Source organism: Panthera leo, chromosome E1 (genome assembly GCF_018350215.1).
Source record: "Panthera leo isolate Ple1 chromosome E1, P.leo_Ple1_pat1.1, whole genome shotgun sequence".
Classification (NCBI taxonomy): domain Eukaryota; kingdom Metazoa; phylum Chordata; class Mammalia; order Carnivora; family Felidae; genus Panthera; species Panthera leo.
This window is the reverse complement of record NC_056692.1, coordinates 38,209,906-38,222,938: the sequence shown is the minus strand read 5'-3', so window position 1 is coordinate 38,222,938 and position 13,033 is coordinate 38,209,906. Positions and strand designations below refer to the sequence as shown.

The 13,033-nt window shown below is 40.4% G+C and overlaps 1 protein-coding gene across 3 annotated transcripts in view; it reads left to right on the top strand.

Moving 5' to 3' along the window:
• Positions 1–2,377: 2,377 nt before the first annotated feature.
• Positions 2,378–13,033, top strand: part of FBXL20 (F-box and leucine rich repeat protein 20) — a 94,461-nt gene continuing 83,805 nt past the window's right edge. For 2 of the 3 annotated variants that reach the window (XM_042916619.1, XM_042916622.1), the window contains exon 1: positions 3,242–3,565. In XM_042916619.1, the coding sequence (XP_042772553.1) occupies positions 3,524–3,565 (42 nt within the window). In that variant the 5' untranslated portion in view covers positions 3,242–3,523. Of the gene's footprint in view, positions 2,732–3,241; positions 3,566–13,033 lie in introns of those variants that run through there. The other variant, XM_042916618.1, reaches the window with a different exon arrangement.

Genomic DNA, 13,033 nt, shown 5'->3' with positions numbered 1-13,033 from the left:
TATGGGGAATGTACTACATATCAGGGGCTCAGCTTCCCCAAGCAGAGCCAACAGATACCAAAATGAGTAAACTGGGAAGCTTTTTCTCTCTTTCTGTCTTCATCCCAGATCAAAGAATCCCGAGTTAGGATCTGGATGAAGGATAAGCCCCTGAATTGTCGATGGGCACACCCCACACACTGACCCAGCATCTGAACTTGCTTAACAGGGAGCCGGGGCTAACCTGCTTCACCCTGCCTGAGAACCAGGGAGCACTGCATTTCTTCACAGGGTGGAGGAGAAGAGGCAGAATAAACCAAGCCTGGGACACCTCCCTCCTGTCTAGGTGTATTCACTCTCCTGTTTCAAAGGACTGCAAGGACATGAAGTCAACTTCCACCTATCTTCTGCTGCTGGTGTCTTGTGTATTCTTAGTTTGACCTGATTCCTCTTCTGTCTTTTGGCTCCATGTTAGGGGTTCTTGGTCAAAACCTGCTCTGATGTACATGAAGATTTCAGGTTCAAAATCTATGTGTTTTAAAACCGGTATTTTAAAGAAGGGAGGAGGGAGAAATGAAGGAGGATATAATTGCCAAAACTGGCCTTGAGGTTGGTGACTCTTGGGAAGAATTTCCTTAAGGCTTAGGTCTGAAAACTTAGTGCAGCAATACCATGAATTCTCAGAAGCAACCCTTTCAAGGGAGCCAGTGAGTCATACAGTATCCAGTCAAGTCACTTGAAGCAGATGCCAGTATAGGAAACTCATTCACAATCCCTGGGCAATTCATTTTCCCTTTTTTTTTTTTTCTTTCTCTTTTCAATCTCCCTGCCCCCTTATTTCTACCCTGGAGTTAGTTTTTTGAGGGGTAGGAAGTACTTAACATCTCAGAAGCTAGGTTGGGAAACATGCTCAGCTGTAAAAGCTGGGCTTTATAAATTTTGTGTTTTAGAAATGTACATCAGGAGCAGCTGGGGAGGGTCTTTTCTAAAAAAAAATCTTTCAAATTTGATTTTCTGTGTGTATGGCCATTCTGTAAATACTTTGGGGTTTTTCATTTTTTTGAAAGTAGACAAAATCTGTGGGATTTTTTTCCCCAAAACATTAAAAAAAAAACCTGTTTATTTACATTAAAATAAATTTCTTTGATAAAAAGTAATATACCTTTGTGTAGTAATTTTTTTAATGTTTATTTGTTTTTGATAGCAGGGGAAGAGCAGGGGTAGGGTGGGGGGACAGGATCCAAAGCTGGCTTTGTGGTGATAGGAGAGAGCCCGATACTGGGCTCAAACCCACAAACCAGGAGATCATGAACTGAGCCAAAGTCTGATGCCAAACCGACTGAGCCACCCAGGGCCCCTGTGCAGTTAATTTTTAACCTTTGAGTGATTTTCATTCAGCTTTTTAAAAATACACCGTTCAGAAAAAAATCAGGAAGTAAAAGTCTTCCCTGATAATTACTCAAATAGGTTAACTGGAAAGGATAATTGAAAAAAGGAAACAGACTTGTGAAAATTTTCTTCATTTATCTGAGCCAGTTTGACTCTCGTTTGCAGGCCTTAGTCATCAAATTCATCAACAGTCGGGAGAAAACTGCTCTTAGATGGAACTAAACTATTTTTATATGGCTGAAGAGAAGCAGTAACATTAAACGTATCAGGGAAAAGAATATAACCTCTAGATCACTGAGTTTGTGGGCCTGAGAATGACTTTCCGAAGCTTGGTTCCTTGCTCAGGAAGCCCTTTCTAGGATAAACACGAAAAAGTTAAAAAAAAAAAAAAAAGAGTTGGGTAATAAAGCTTCAAGCATGAATATCCCTATTTTAAAAAGATCTCCAGCACAAGTTGCTTTTAAATAAACTCTCTCAAACCACATTCGTAACAATCCAGTCACTAAAACTGCGATTTAAAAGCGATATGAAGACAAACACATACTTTGTAATAGAATTAGGGGAGATGATGTTGCCAGGACTGCTCGAATTTACAATAGTTTCTATTATTTCATCTTCGGTGCATGATTCTGTAGTCTGTCGCTCTAAAAGAGTAAACGTATTCCCTAATCCATAGAAATTCGATCATAAATTTCGAGACCTTGAGGGCTGGTGTTGCTAAAGTATAATAATATGATGACACAAACTAGCTTTTATAGGAACCAAGGAGTCAGCTGAATGTCGCAATTTCCACTCGGCCAGCGCGCCCGCCTACTCGCTAAAACACGCTTGTTTCTCCCGCCAAAGTGGCGTCAGGATCAGGTTCTCACCAAACAGAGCCCCGATTGGAGGACGGGCAGGCACTAGAGCCCATTGGGTGGCAGCGGCGTCTGGTGGCGGAGGGGCGGGGGAAGCCAAAGGCCCTTCAGCCTCGCCAGGCAACCCCCCCCCCCCAACACCAAAGCGCGCCCCTCCCCCAGCCAAAAGGAAGGGTCGCCCAGCTCCTGCACTGAACGCCCTGACCCCAAGACGCGAGGTGGGGCCTCGCTGCATATTTCCGGAGCAGAGGGTAGCGCAATTACCCACCCCCCATCCCCATCCTGCTGATCCATGCACAGGGAGACCCACGCCCTGCGGCGGCCCCCCAGGCCTCCCTGCAACACCCGGTAATGCAATCCACGGGGGCGGGGGAGGCGGCGGCAGCGACAGCAAAGGCGACGGCGGCGGCGGCAGCAGCAGCACTGCCTCAACCTAGAGACAACCAGAAAGGAGGAAAATGGCTCCGAGCAGGGACCGCCTGCTGCACTTTGGGTTCAAGGCGACAGTGAGTGATAGGGGAAGGGAGTTGGGTGGCCGGGAAGGACGTGTGTGGATGCACAGGCTACTGGGGAAGAAGAGACAAGTCTTAAGGGACTGGGAGGACTAGGCAGAAAGCTCAAGTGCTTGCTGGGTTGGTGCGTGCTGTTTGCCCGCGAAGGGGATTAGATGGGCTCCGGTACTATCTGCAGTTGTCCTGCTTTCCTCACTCGCGAGTCCGCGAGCACGCGCGCACTCGCACCCTCCCCACAGCCCCTCCCATACACAAATACACACAGACAGATAGGCACTTCCCTGCCTCTGCTTCTCGCGGTGGGCTTGCGTGCCTTGGAGGCAAGAGCGGGCTCGCGCCGCCGCCGCCGCCGCACTCCGGCTGCTCCCGGGCGGACCGTCGCGGGCTGCGCCCGGGAGTGGGGGAGGGGTGGTCCCGCGCCGCCGCCGCCGCCGCCGCCGCCGCCGCGCGCTCCTCCTCCTCCCCTCCCCACGCCGTTCCGAGGCCCAGGCGGCTCTGCCCAATGAGGAACGGCGTTGCTGGCAGGTGGGGAGTGTTTTTGTTTTGGGTTGAAGTTGAGGCTGAGGGGAGAGAAGAGCTAGCGACAAGCAGTCGTCGCAGCCGCCGGCTCTGCGGGAGGTGGAGGAGGCCCCGCCGGAGCCGAGAGGTTTCTGCTCCTCGCTGACGGCCCCTGCCCGCCGCTCCTCCACCTCCTCCCGGTCCCGGAACTCCCGGGCCTGCCCGGGGCCCCCAGTCTTTGCACTCCGCACGCCGTAGCACCCGGCCCCGGCCGCACCCGCCGACCCCATGAGGAGGGACGTGAACGGAGTGACCAAGAGCAGGTTTGAGGTGTGAGCCTGGGAGAGGTGGGGGGGGGGGGGGGTTGGGGCGGCGTGAACAAAACGATTCCCGCTCTTGTGTCCCGAAAATTTCGCTCCGCACAGAGCCGCCTCCCTTGCCTGGCGCCGTCATCCACCGACCGCTGGGGCTGCCAGACTTCTTTCCCCTTTCTCTCGACCCAAAAGCCCAATGCAGCAGCCCAGCTTCCCTGGTCTTCCCGGCTGGTCGCCTCCAGCCTGTTCCACCAGCGGGCCCCGGCAAGGGATTAGCTCTGGCGCCCTAATTCCCCCCTCCCCCCAGTATCACTCAGCTTTCCATTCTTTACACAACCCTTGGCTTGCCTCCCTCCACTCGGCAGAAAAAGCATCACAGCTCCGATCTACCGGCTTGCTTCTTTTCTTTCTGCCACCTTCTTCGTGAAACGAGAGGGAAATTATGGGCCAGGGGGCCATTTCTCCGAGTTTGAAAGCCCTTGTTTGGTTACTCTAGGGAAGTGGGGGTTGGTAGACTGGGATGATAGAGACTACCACGGGTTTTTGGTGCTGTGTTTGGTTTGGGTATTGTTCTGATACTTCCTCTTCTTTCCCGTTTAGTCTGTACTTTTGTAGCTCATTGTTTCTGGGAACTCTCAGATGTGTACAGGCTTTGAGATTGGGATGAAGGCCTGAGAGACTTCAGAAAATCCATTCTTTAAGAACTCTTCCTCCTCTGGCGGGAGGTTTATAGCTGTGGAATGGACGACTGGATGAGGAAATAGGAAAACATCTGAAAGTGTCTTTAGTGAAGGGAAGTCCGTGTTAGGGAAGTGATTCCTTTGGAAGTGAAGTATATTCTAAGTACTGACGAATTGCAGTAGTGTGGTAATATACCACAAGGTTTACTGGGGTTTATTGATAAGAGAAAGAAACTGCTACAACAAGAAGAGTAAATGTTACCTGGCCCTTTCTGGCAGAGAATCAAACTGACCTGGGATCACTCAGAGCTCGGTGTACATCTCACTTGGTGTGTTTCTTCATTTCCATTTGAAGGATGAAATTGTAAGACAGTCAGAAGTTTCAGGAAACTTGCCGGCTAGGTGCAGAAGGTGAAATTGTTACCTGAGGGTCTTCAGTTTAGTCTATTCCTTGGTTTGCTCTACAATATTACTGTTGCAGGTGAGGAATGGAGAAAATCAAGGAATTGGCCTCAGAATTTTCATATTTAACTTAATCATAGGAAGGAAGTATCATAGTAGATATGATTTGGTGTTTACTTTAATAGAACTTTAGTTTGCCTTAATGTAGAGAGACCCAATAAGCTTAATTTTTGGTGATTTGCACATTCAGTACTACTGTAAAAGTCAAGACCATCCTTAAAATTACTGAATAGACTTTTAGCAGTTAACAGGAATCCTGAAAGAGAAACCCAAATACCAAAGATCTGAGTGGAGGATAGCCTTTTGCCACTGAAGTCTGCTCTTTATCATTTTGTTTTCTTCTAGACTGCATGAATTATTGTTGGAAGGAGTTTTTTGTAGTATGTGTTTTAAAATTGCATTGCTATATCTTATTTTTATACTTATATTTTATTTAAAAAAAATTTTTAACGTTTGTTTATTTTTGAGATAGAGAGCGACAGAGCATGAACGGGGGAGGGTCAGAGAGAGAGGGAGACACAGAATCTGAAACAAGCTCCAGGCTCTAAGCTGTCAGCGCATAGCCCGACACGGGGCTCGAACTCACGGACCGCGAGATCATGACCTGAGCCGAAGTCAGACGCTTAACCAACTGAGCCACCCAGGCTCCCCTTAGCTTCTATTTTAATTTGTAGTTTACCTGTAGTCTTGATACTATAATAAAAATATTGCCTAATTAAGTATATCTATTACCTTGAACTAAAGCAACTGAAGCTTTCTAAAGGTATTTGATAAGATTTTTTTAAAAAGGAGGGGGGCACACCTTGATGGCTCAGTCTTTTAAGCATTGGACTTAGGCTCAGGTCATGATCTCTCACTTCACAGGTTCCAGCCCCATGTGGGGCTCTGTGCTGACAGCTCAGAGCCTGAAGCCTGCTTTGGATTCTGTGTCTCCCTCTCTCTCTGCCCCTCCCCCACCTCACTCACCCTCTCTCTCTCTCTCTCTCTCTCTCTCTGTCTCAAAAATAAATAAACATGAAAAAAAAATTTTAAATAAGGGATTAAAAAAACCCTCCTTGTACAGTATTTATGATTCGCTTTTGGTTTATAAGAAAACATTTTAGTCCTTTATTATGATGTGAAGTGGTCCATGCCAGAATACAAATGGGAAGGGGTGGAAATGATATGTGCTAATGAGTTTCATTATCTGAATATTTCATAAAGTCATTTACCTCTTCTTTTCCCCATTTACCTCTTTACTAACCTAATTTACAAGCAGTAAAACAATAAAATGGTCTCATGAAGTAGTAAACTTATTGCTAATTCATTGAAAACATTTTAAATATTTAGTTCCAATGGATAAAAGATGTAGACAAGGTAAAACAGTCTCTTCGTATCTAAAACATGACATCATGTTATTTTTATGTTTTAAAAAAAATTTTATTTTTGAGAGAGAGAGAGCACAAGCAAGGGTGGAGTAGAGAGAGAGGGAGACAATCCAAAGCAGGCTCCAGACTCTGAGCTGTCAGCACAGAGCCCCACACAGGGCTCGAACTTGTGAACTGAGAGATCATGACCTGAGCAGAAGTCAGATGCTTAACTGACTGAGCCACCCAGGCAACCCTCAAATTATTGTTTTAATTCTCAAAATTACAGAATGGTTTGTTTTTTTTTTTTTTTTTCAGAATGGTTTTTAAAGGACTGATAATTTTATGATTGTAAGCAGATAGCCAATCCCTGAGGACATTTTTTGTAGCAAATAATAACTAATTTCAGATTAATTATGATTAATACAGAAAGTGAAAGACTGTTTTCTTTTTCTTAGCCGCATTTTTTTCTGGGTGAAAGATAACTGAAGTTTATATTTTTATAGTTGATTCATTAAAATCTTTCTTTAAGGAATATTCTGATTATTATTCTTTTGGATGTTGTAACTGCAGACCACACACTTTAAATCTGACGCTCAGGGCTATAGGTGTAGAAAAAATTTTTAAGTTAAAATGAAGAGATAAGAGTACTTGTTAGTCAGATATGTAGCTGTGAAACAGCCAGAGTAGATGACAGCTGGGTTAAAGTTAAAAAGATACAGAGATGTGAAAATTATTGTTGTTCTTTGCTGTATCACTTTGGCATTAAATTTCTACAAAATAACCCGAAAAGCTAGCATAATGCACTCTGAATAATGTGTCTCTCAGTTGAAAGTCTTCATCTAAATACTTTTTATTGCATAACTTACAGTGCACATTGTTTTGTGGCAAATTTTGATAAATTGTCTTTGTAACTTAATAATAGTTATTGCATCCTGCATGCCAGACACTGAGCTAGATGTTTTACTTCAGTTCTTTTATTTTTTTTTTACTTCTTAATTTTTATTTTAAGTAGGATCCACCCCCACCATGAGGCTTGAACTCACAACCCTGAGATTAAGAGTCACATGCTCTACCTACTGAGCCAGCCAGGTGCCCCTACTTCAGTAACTTCCAAGTCTCATGGTTCTGTTTCACAGTTGAGGAAAGCTAGGGCCTAAGAAGTGTTCAAGTTGCACAGCTAGTAAGGGGGGGGGGGGGGGGAGCCAAGATTCCAATCTGCATTTTTTAAACTTCACTCTGTCATTCTGCTCTGTTTTTAGCATAACATAGCATCAAAGCCCATAAAAAGTATGGAAAAGAACTTTCCTAAATTTCTTCACTCAGTATATTTCATTTTGTCTTTGCTATCAAGAATGAAGTTGTCCTTCATTTTAAGTATTATAACATGTTATCTTAACACTCAGTGAGATTAGTGACAGACATGTGTAAATAAGCTAGCCCTTGAATCTAAGTTTAGATTTTTTCGGTAAAACCTGTCTATTTTGTCATTCTCTTAGTAGCTCCATTATAAGGTTATAGTACTATTAGAGGAAAATTTTTATCTTATTTGAGTTTATTAAAAAGTCTAGCATTATCTACATTGAAAACATTAACCAACATCACAGATACAATTTACTGTTTAATCAGTGCCTGGAAATGTTAAGATTCACATAGTTAGGAATTGATAAGCTCCAATTTGAGTACTTTGAATCCCTGTTCACTATTGTTTTTCATTATTCCTCACTGCTGCTTTGATAATTGTACAATATTTTAGTCTGTAAGATTAGATTGTAGTACTTATTTGCCTGCTTCGTTTTATCAAATCATTTTGTCCAAAATAAGAAAAATCATAAAATGTGGTATGGCAGAAAGAACATACTGCATTACGAGTCGAGACAACTGATGATGTTAGTTAATCTTGATGTTTGCCATCAGCTAACTATAACTTTAGTCATTTCTTTTTGCTTCTCCGGTTTGGTCATTTCCCTTCTTTGCAAAACAAGGAAGTTAGAATCAATTACTAAGGTTCCTTTTGTTCTAGAATCCTATGAATCTGTAACTTTTTAATAAAAGCAGAGGACCATATTTCGTTGGCTGTTTCTTCTAAACCAGCCACTCCAGGGGCACCTGGGTGGCTTAGTTGGCTGGGCTGGGTGTCCGACTTCAGCTCAGGTGATGATCTCACAGGTTCGTGGGTTTGAGCCCTGCATCGGGCTCTGCTGACAGCTCGAAGCCTGAAGCCTGCTTCAGATTCTGTGTCTCCCTCTCTCTCTGCCCCTTCCCTGCTCTCTCTCTCTCTCTCTCTCTCTCTCTCAAAAGTAAAATATACATAAAAAAATAAAATAAAACAGTCACTCCAGTATATTGTTAAAGTTTGGAAGCAGAGTTGCACAGTACTGCTAAGGCTGCAGTAATTACCTTTTTCTCCCATAAGGATTTATCTTCTAATCTAAAGAACATTCTGCATAGTAAATAACCATATTTTCCAAATTGGTGCACGTGGAAAATGTCACACATTTTTCCAGTGGGTGACAGCCATTTGTTTCATTCTATTTGAAAAGGCTTGCAATGGGAAAGAGTACTAGTAACAGTAAGGTTTGTTTGTTTGTTTGTTATAACACTTTTGAGATTTGTCTGAAAGCAGTTATCTAACATTATACAAAGTCCAAATTAGAGGTTTGGGGGCCCATTCAGACAATCTTTTTTTTTTTTTATAGTGTTATTGATGTTTATTGTATAATTATGGGTCCTTTTTACCTTTGAAACATGGCACATTAATCATGTACTTATATTGTAGTCATTCATTATTTAAAAATCAAGATGTTTCTTTGTACAGTCTGCATAAGCCATTACACTTTGAAAATTATGTTTTCCATTAAATTGTTAAAAATATTTAGCTTTGCAAAAACCTTACAAAGTGTATTCCTTTTTTTTTTTTTTTTTTTTTAAGTTTATTTATTTATTTTGAGAGAGAGAGAGAATCCCAAGCAGGCTCTGCACTGTCAGTGTAGAGCCCGATGTAGGGCTCAAACTCCAGAGCTGTGAGATCACGACCTGAGCCACAGTCAGATATTTAACCAACTGAGCCACCCAGGGGCCCCTACAGAGTGTATTCTTGATATTTAAGTCATACATTCTTAGATGTAATCTATTTCTACATTGAAGATTTTCATTCATTAAATCAGTATTAGAAGTGTTTAGAAGTATTTACACTTTTAAATTCTTATGTTTTAGGTTATTTGTCAGTTTTAGCTGTTAGTGTTATTGTCACTTTTTAAATCCTAATTTCTAAAATCCTTCTGTTTTTATCCTGAGTGTCTCTTTTCAAATCTTGGTTGAGTTTTTCTTGCAAATTATTAAGTACTTTTGTTACAGGCCAAGAATTCCATTCCCAGGCCTTAGATTACCGTTTCCCAATTGGTGACAGACTGGGAACTGAATTAAAATTTTTAGTAATCTAACTAGTACTGTGGTTTTGGAAGAGTATTTTTAGATGTTCAAAATAAAATATTCCGTTACACCAGGAAAATCCAAGGGAGGGAGGAAGAAGAAAGAATGCCCTTAAGCTGACCAAATTTAGCTGCTTGTGCGTAGTTGTCTTTACACTGTTTTCCTATTTGGTCTTCCTGACTTGGTGAATTCTTAGACCCCTACCAAAAACGGACTCAGAAAAATAAAGGCATACAAGTTAGTTTTATAGTTTCATGTCTTAGTGCACTTGGACCCATTTGAAAAAGATTTTAACTTAATAGCAACTAACAATAGGTGGTGGTATTGAACTGTGCAAAGGTATTTGTGCTTGATTCATCTTGCTTAATTATATAACTTTTAAAAATGAAGATATGTATTCAAATGGAAATAGATCCAAAACGTATTTGCATTAGCTTTTGAAGACTTTCTGTTAAAAGAATGACTTTGCTGGGTATTTTCAGCACACATCTGATAACTACTTAGCAGGCATATGAGTGATATCTGTAGGTTAAGTAACATCTATTCCCTAATCATTTTTCCTCGAATTTGATTTTATGGTATTCTCTTGGATTTAATAAGCCTCATCTGACAGTTGTAATCACGTGGAAATGTCATTTATCTCAGTCATTGTTGCTCAGTCTTTTAAGATGCTGTGAGGTTAAAGTTACAATTAAATCACGTTAGATAAGAATTTAGAAAAAAAAAAAAAGTTTAGCCAGTTTTGAAACATGTATTGACAATGTTTTCTGTCATTTTTGTCCTTGATCCCAGGAATTTCTGGTAAAAATTAAAAAAGGGAAATAGAATACCGTGAAAGGAAGTAACAAACTGATCTTATGCATTACTGTGGTGCTAAGACAGAAGTCATATCTAACAACAAGGTGAAGGTTAGAAACATAGCAAATGCCTGCCCAATTTTATATAATCAGATATACCAACTATTTATGGTATTTGTTGGTTACTGTGATTTCCTGACCAACTAGAGGATGTGGACAGATATAATTAAACAATCGTTTATAAGGAAAAAAGTGGAAAAGCATTTTCAGTTGTACTTACAATTTGCAATAAGAAGTCATAGGTGTACCTATTCTGGGTGCTTCAGTGTTTACTTCACAATCTGCAGAACAAGGGAATTTATGTGGCAGGAAAGACAGGCAAAAAGAAAACAGTAAAATCTCTAGATTAGGGCAGGTTTTTAAATATGAAGTACCTATTCTTATGTATATGTAACCCTTGGTTGACAGTTTAGGCCCTGGGAAGGTCATTCCCAACTCTTGTGTATACTGAATTGCAGTTTACCAACCAAGAGGCAGTTTTGTTTGTTTTTTTGTTTTCTTTTTTCCTCTTTCAAGGTGGGTGGGGAGCAGAAAAAGAAAACGGATTTGCAGTTGCCTACAAATAAACAATTTAATGTTAACTGTAAGTGTTAGTTGCAAAGTTTTCCGGAGTTCTCTGTTAGAATGTCATCCTTTTCTTTTTGTCATCTTATTTTTTTTTTAAATCGTTCTTTGTTGCCTTATTTTTTGAACCAGATCATTTATATATTTTAATGTTCTATTTTGAAATTAATTTGAGGAGAAAGAGAATGAAAGTGTTAAGGTGATGTCTTAAGGATTTTATAAATGGAAATAATACAGTTCTGAACTATGAAATAAGTGCTCACATACATATATTTTATAAATATGTGTTCTGTGTGTATATAATATGTATATAATAGTGTATATGTGTTTACTGGTATCTGTGTGTCCTTTCTGGACCTCCATTATTGCAGCTGTAAGGTTCTTTCTGGCATGGAAATTCTGTGATTGTCTGTAAATAAATCCCCCAACTTGCTCTAGGTTAGAGATTAGATATTCAGTTTATTGTCAGTGTTCTTGCATCTGTTTGTTTCCAATTGTTAGTAGAGACAAAACAGCCTGTGTGATCTTAACCCATATTCTGATTTGTGGTTTTTTTGTTTGTTTGCTTTTTTAGATTTTTAAATTTTTTAAATCTCTATACCCAGTGTGGGGCTCAAATTCATGACCCTGAGATCAAGAGTCGCATGTTTTACCAATTGAGCCAGTCAGGTGCCCCACCCATGTTCTGCTTTGGATTCCTGCTTGTTTTTGCCCTGAATTCTGATAAAAGTAGAGGTAGACACTGGAAGGGAGAAAAAAACAAAAAAAAACCCCAAACTGGTTTATCTGTCCAAATGATTACCTTTGCCAAGAGGGCAAGGAGGAATGGATATAATGATTGTGTGATATCCTGGAGTATAGTGTGCTGTGATTCATTTTCTTAGGATGTATGGTATTTATATAGAGAGAATCTAAGCGTATTAGCTTTGAAGTCTGAGTTTGAACCCTGGCTTTGCCACTTACCATCTATGTGACCTTGGGCAAGTTATGTAATCTCTGTGAGTCTCAAATTTTCAATATCTAAAATGTGTATAATGCCTACCTCACTGGATTGTAAGGATTTAATTCTATAATGTTTATGTGGCATTTAGCAAGTTGTCTACTGAACAATAAGGGCTCAATAAATGATGCCTATTATTATATTACTCTGTGGAGTCTACCACACAATAAGCACTCAGTAAATGACGACTCTTATTATATTACTTTGTGGAGTAGGGTGTTTTTAATTAGACTTTTTGTAAATCATTATTTTAAATGCTTTAAAGGAATTTACTATTTAAAGGGAAAATTCTATTATAAAGGAAAGAATGTAACTATCTCTTTATTCATCTGATTCAGTTTATATACTGGGTTTATTAAACAGGAACACCTATGAATTTTAACCAGTCTAGTTGAAGAGTAGTAATTTAGCAGTGTTTCAATCTGGAGTTGATACTGCAACTGTTATTGTATTCGTTGTTAGGCAAATGTGGATAAATGTCTCCTAAGATGAGAATTTGGCACCAAATTGTAAGTTGACATTTAAAACACTAGATCAGTCAGCTTTTACCCAGAAACTGGTCATTCTTTCTTCACTGATTTGTAGAAAATAAAGCTATGGTGTGACTGAACATGGGCAAGTAGAGATGCATTTATTTTTGAAAAAGAACTCTGCATTGCTAATACCCTTTCCCCACACTCATCCTTACCAGCTTTTTGAAGATTGTTTACATGTCCTGCATGTAAAGAAGCCCATGTTGAAAAAAAATCACATAACTTATTTCTGCAATGCATTCATAGGAAAGAAGTCTGACATATATCAGAATTCTTCTTGGATAAGTTAAAACATTTATTTAATACTATAATTTTCATAACGTATTACCCAGAATGGTGACTTCAGGAAGATAATGGACTTAATACTCGTTATTCTTAGTCACAGCTGACTGGGGTACACAAAAGAATTTTCCCAAATCTAGATCTCTACAACAAAAAAAAAATGCAGTCTCACTGAGGTCAAAACATTCCTTAAGAAAGAACAATTGTATTTAGATTATTTGCCTCAAAGGGTGGATTATAGGCCCTGTGTGACATAAATTTCATCTGAGCTCATCAGTCTCTGGTCCAGACAGAAAAGTTTGGCCAAATATAGGAATCAAGATCTCAA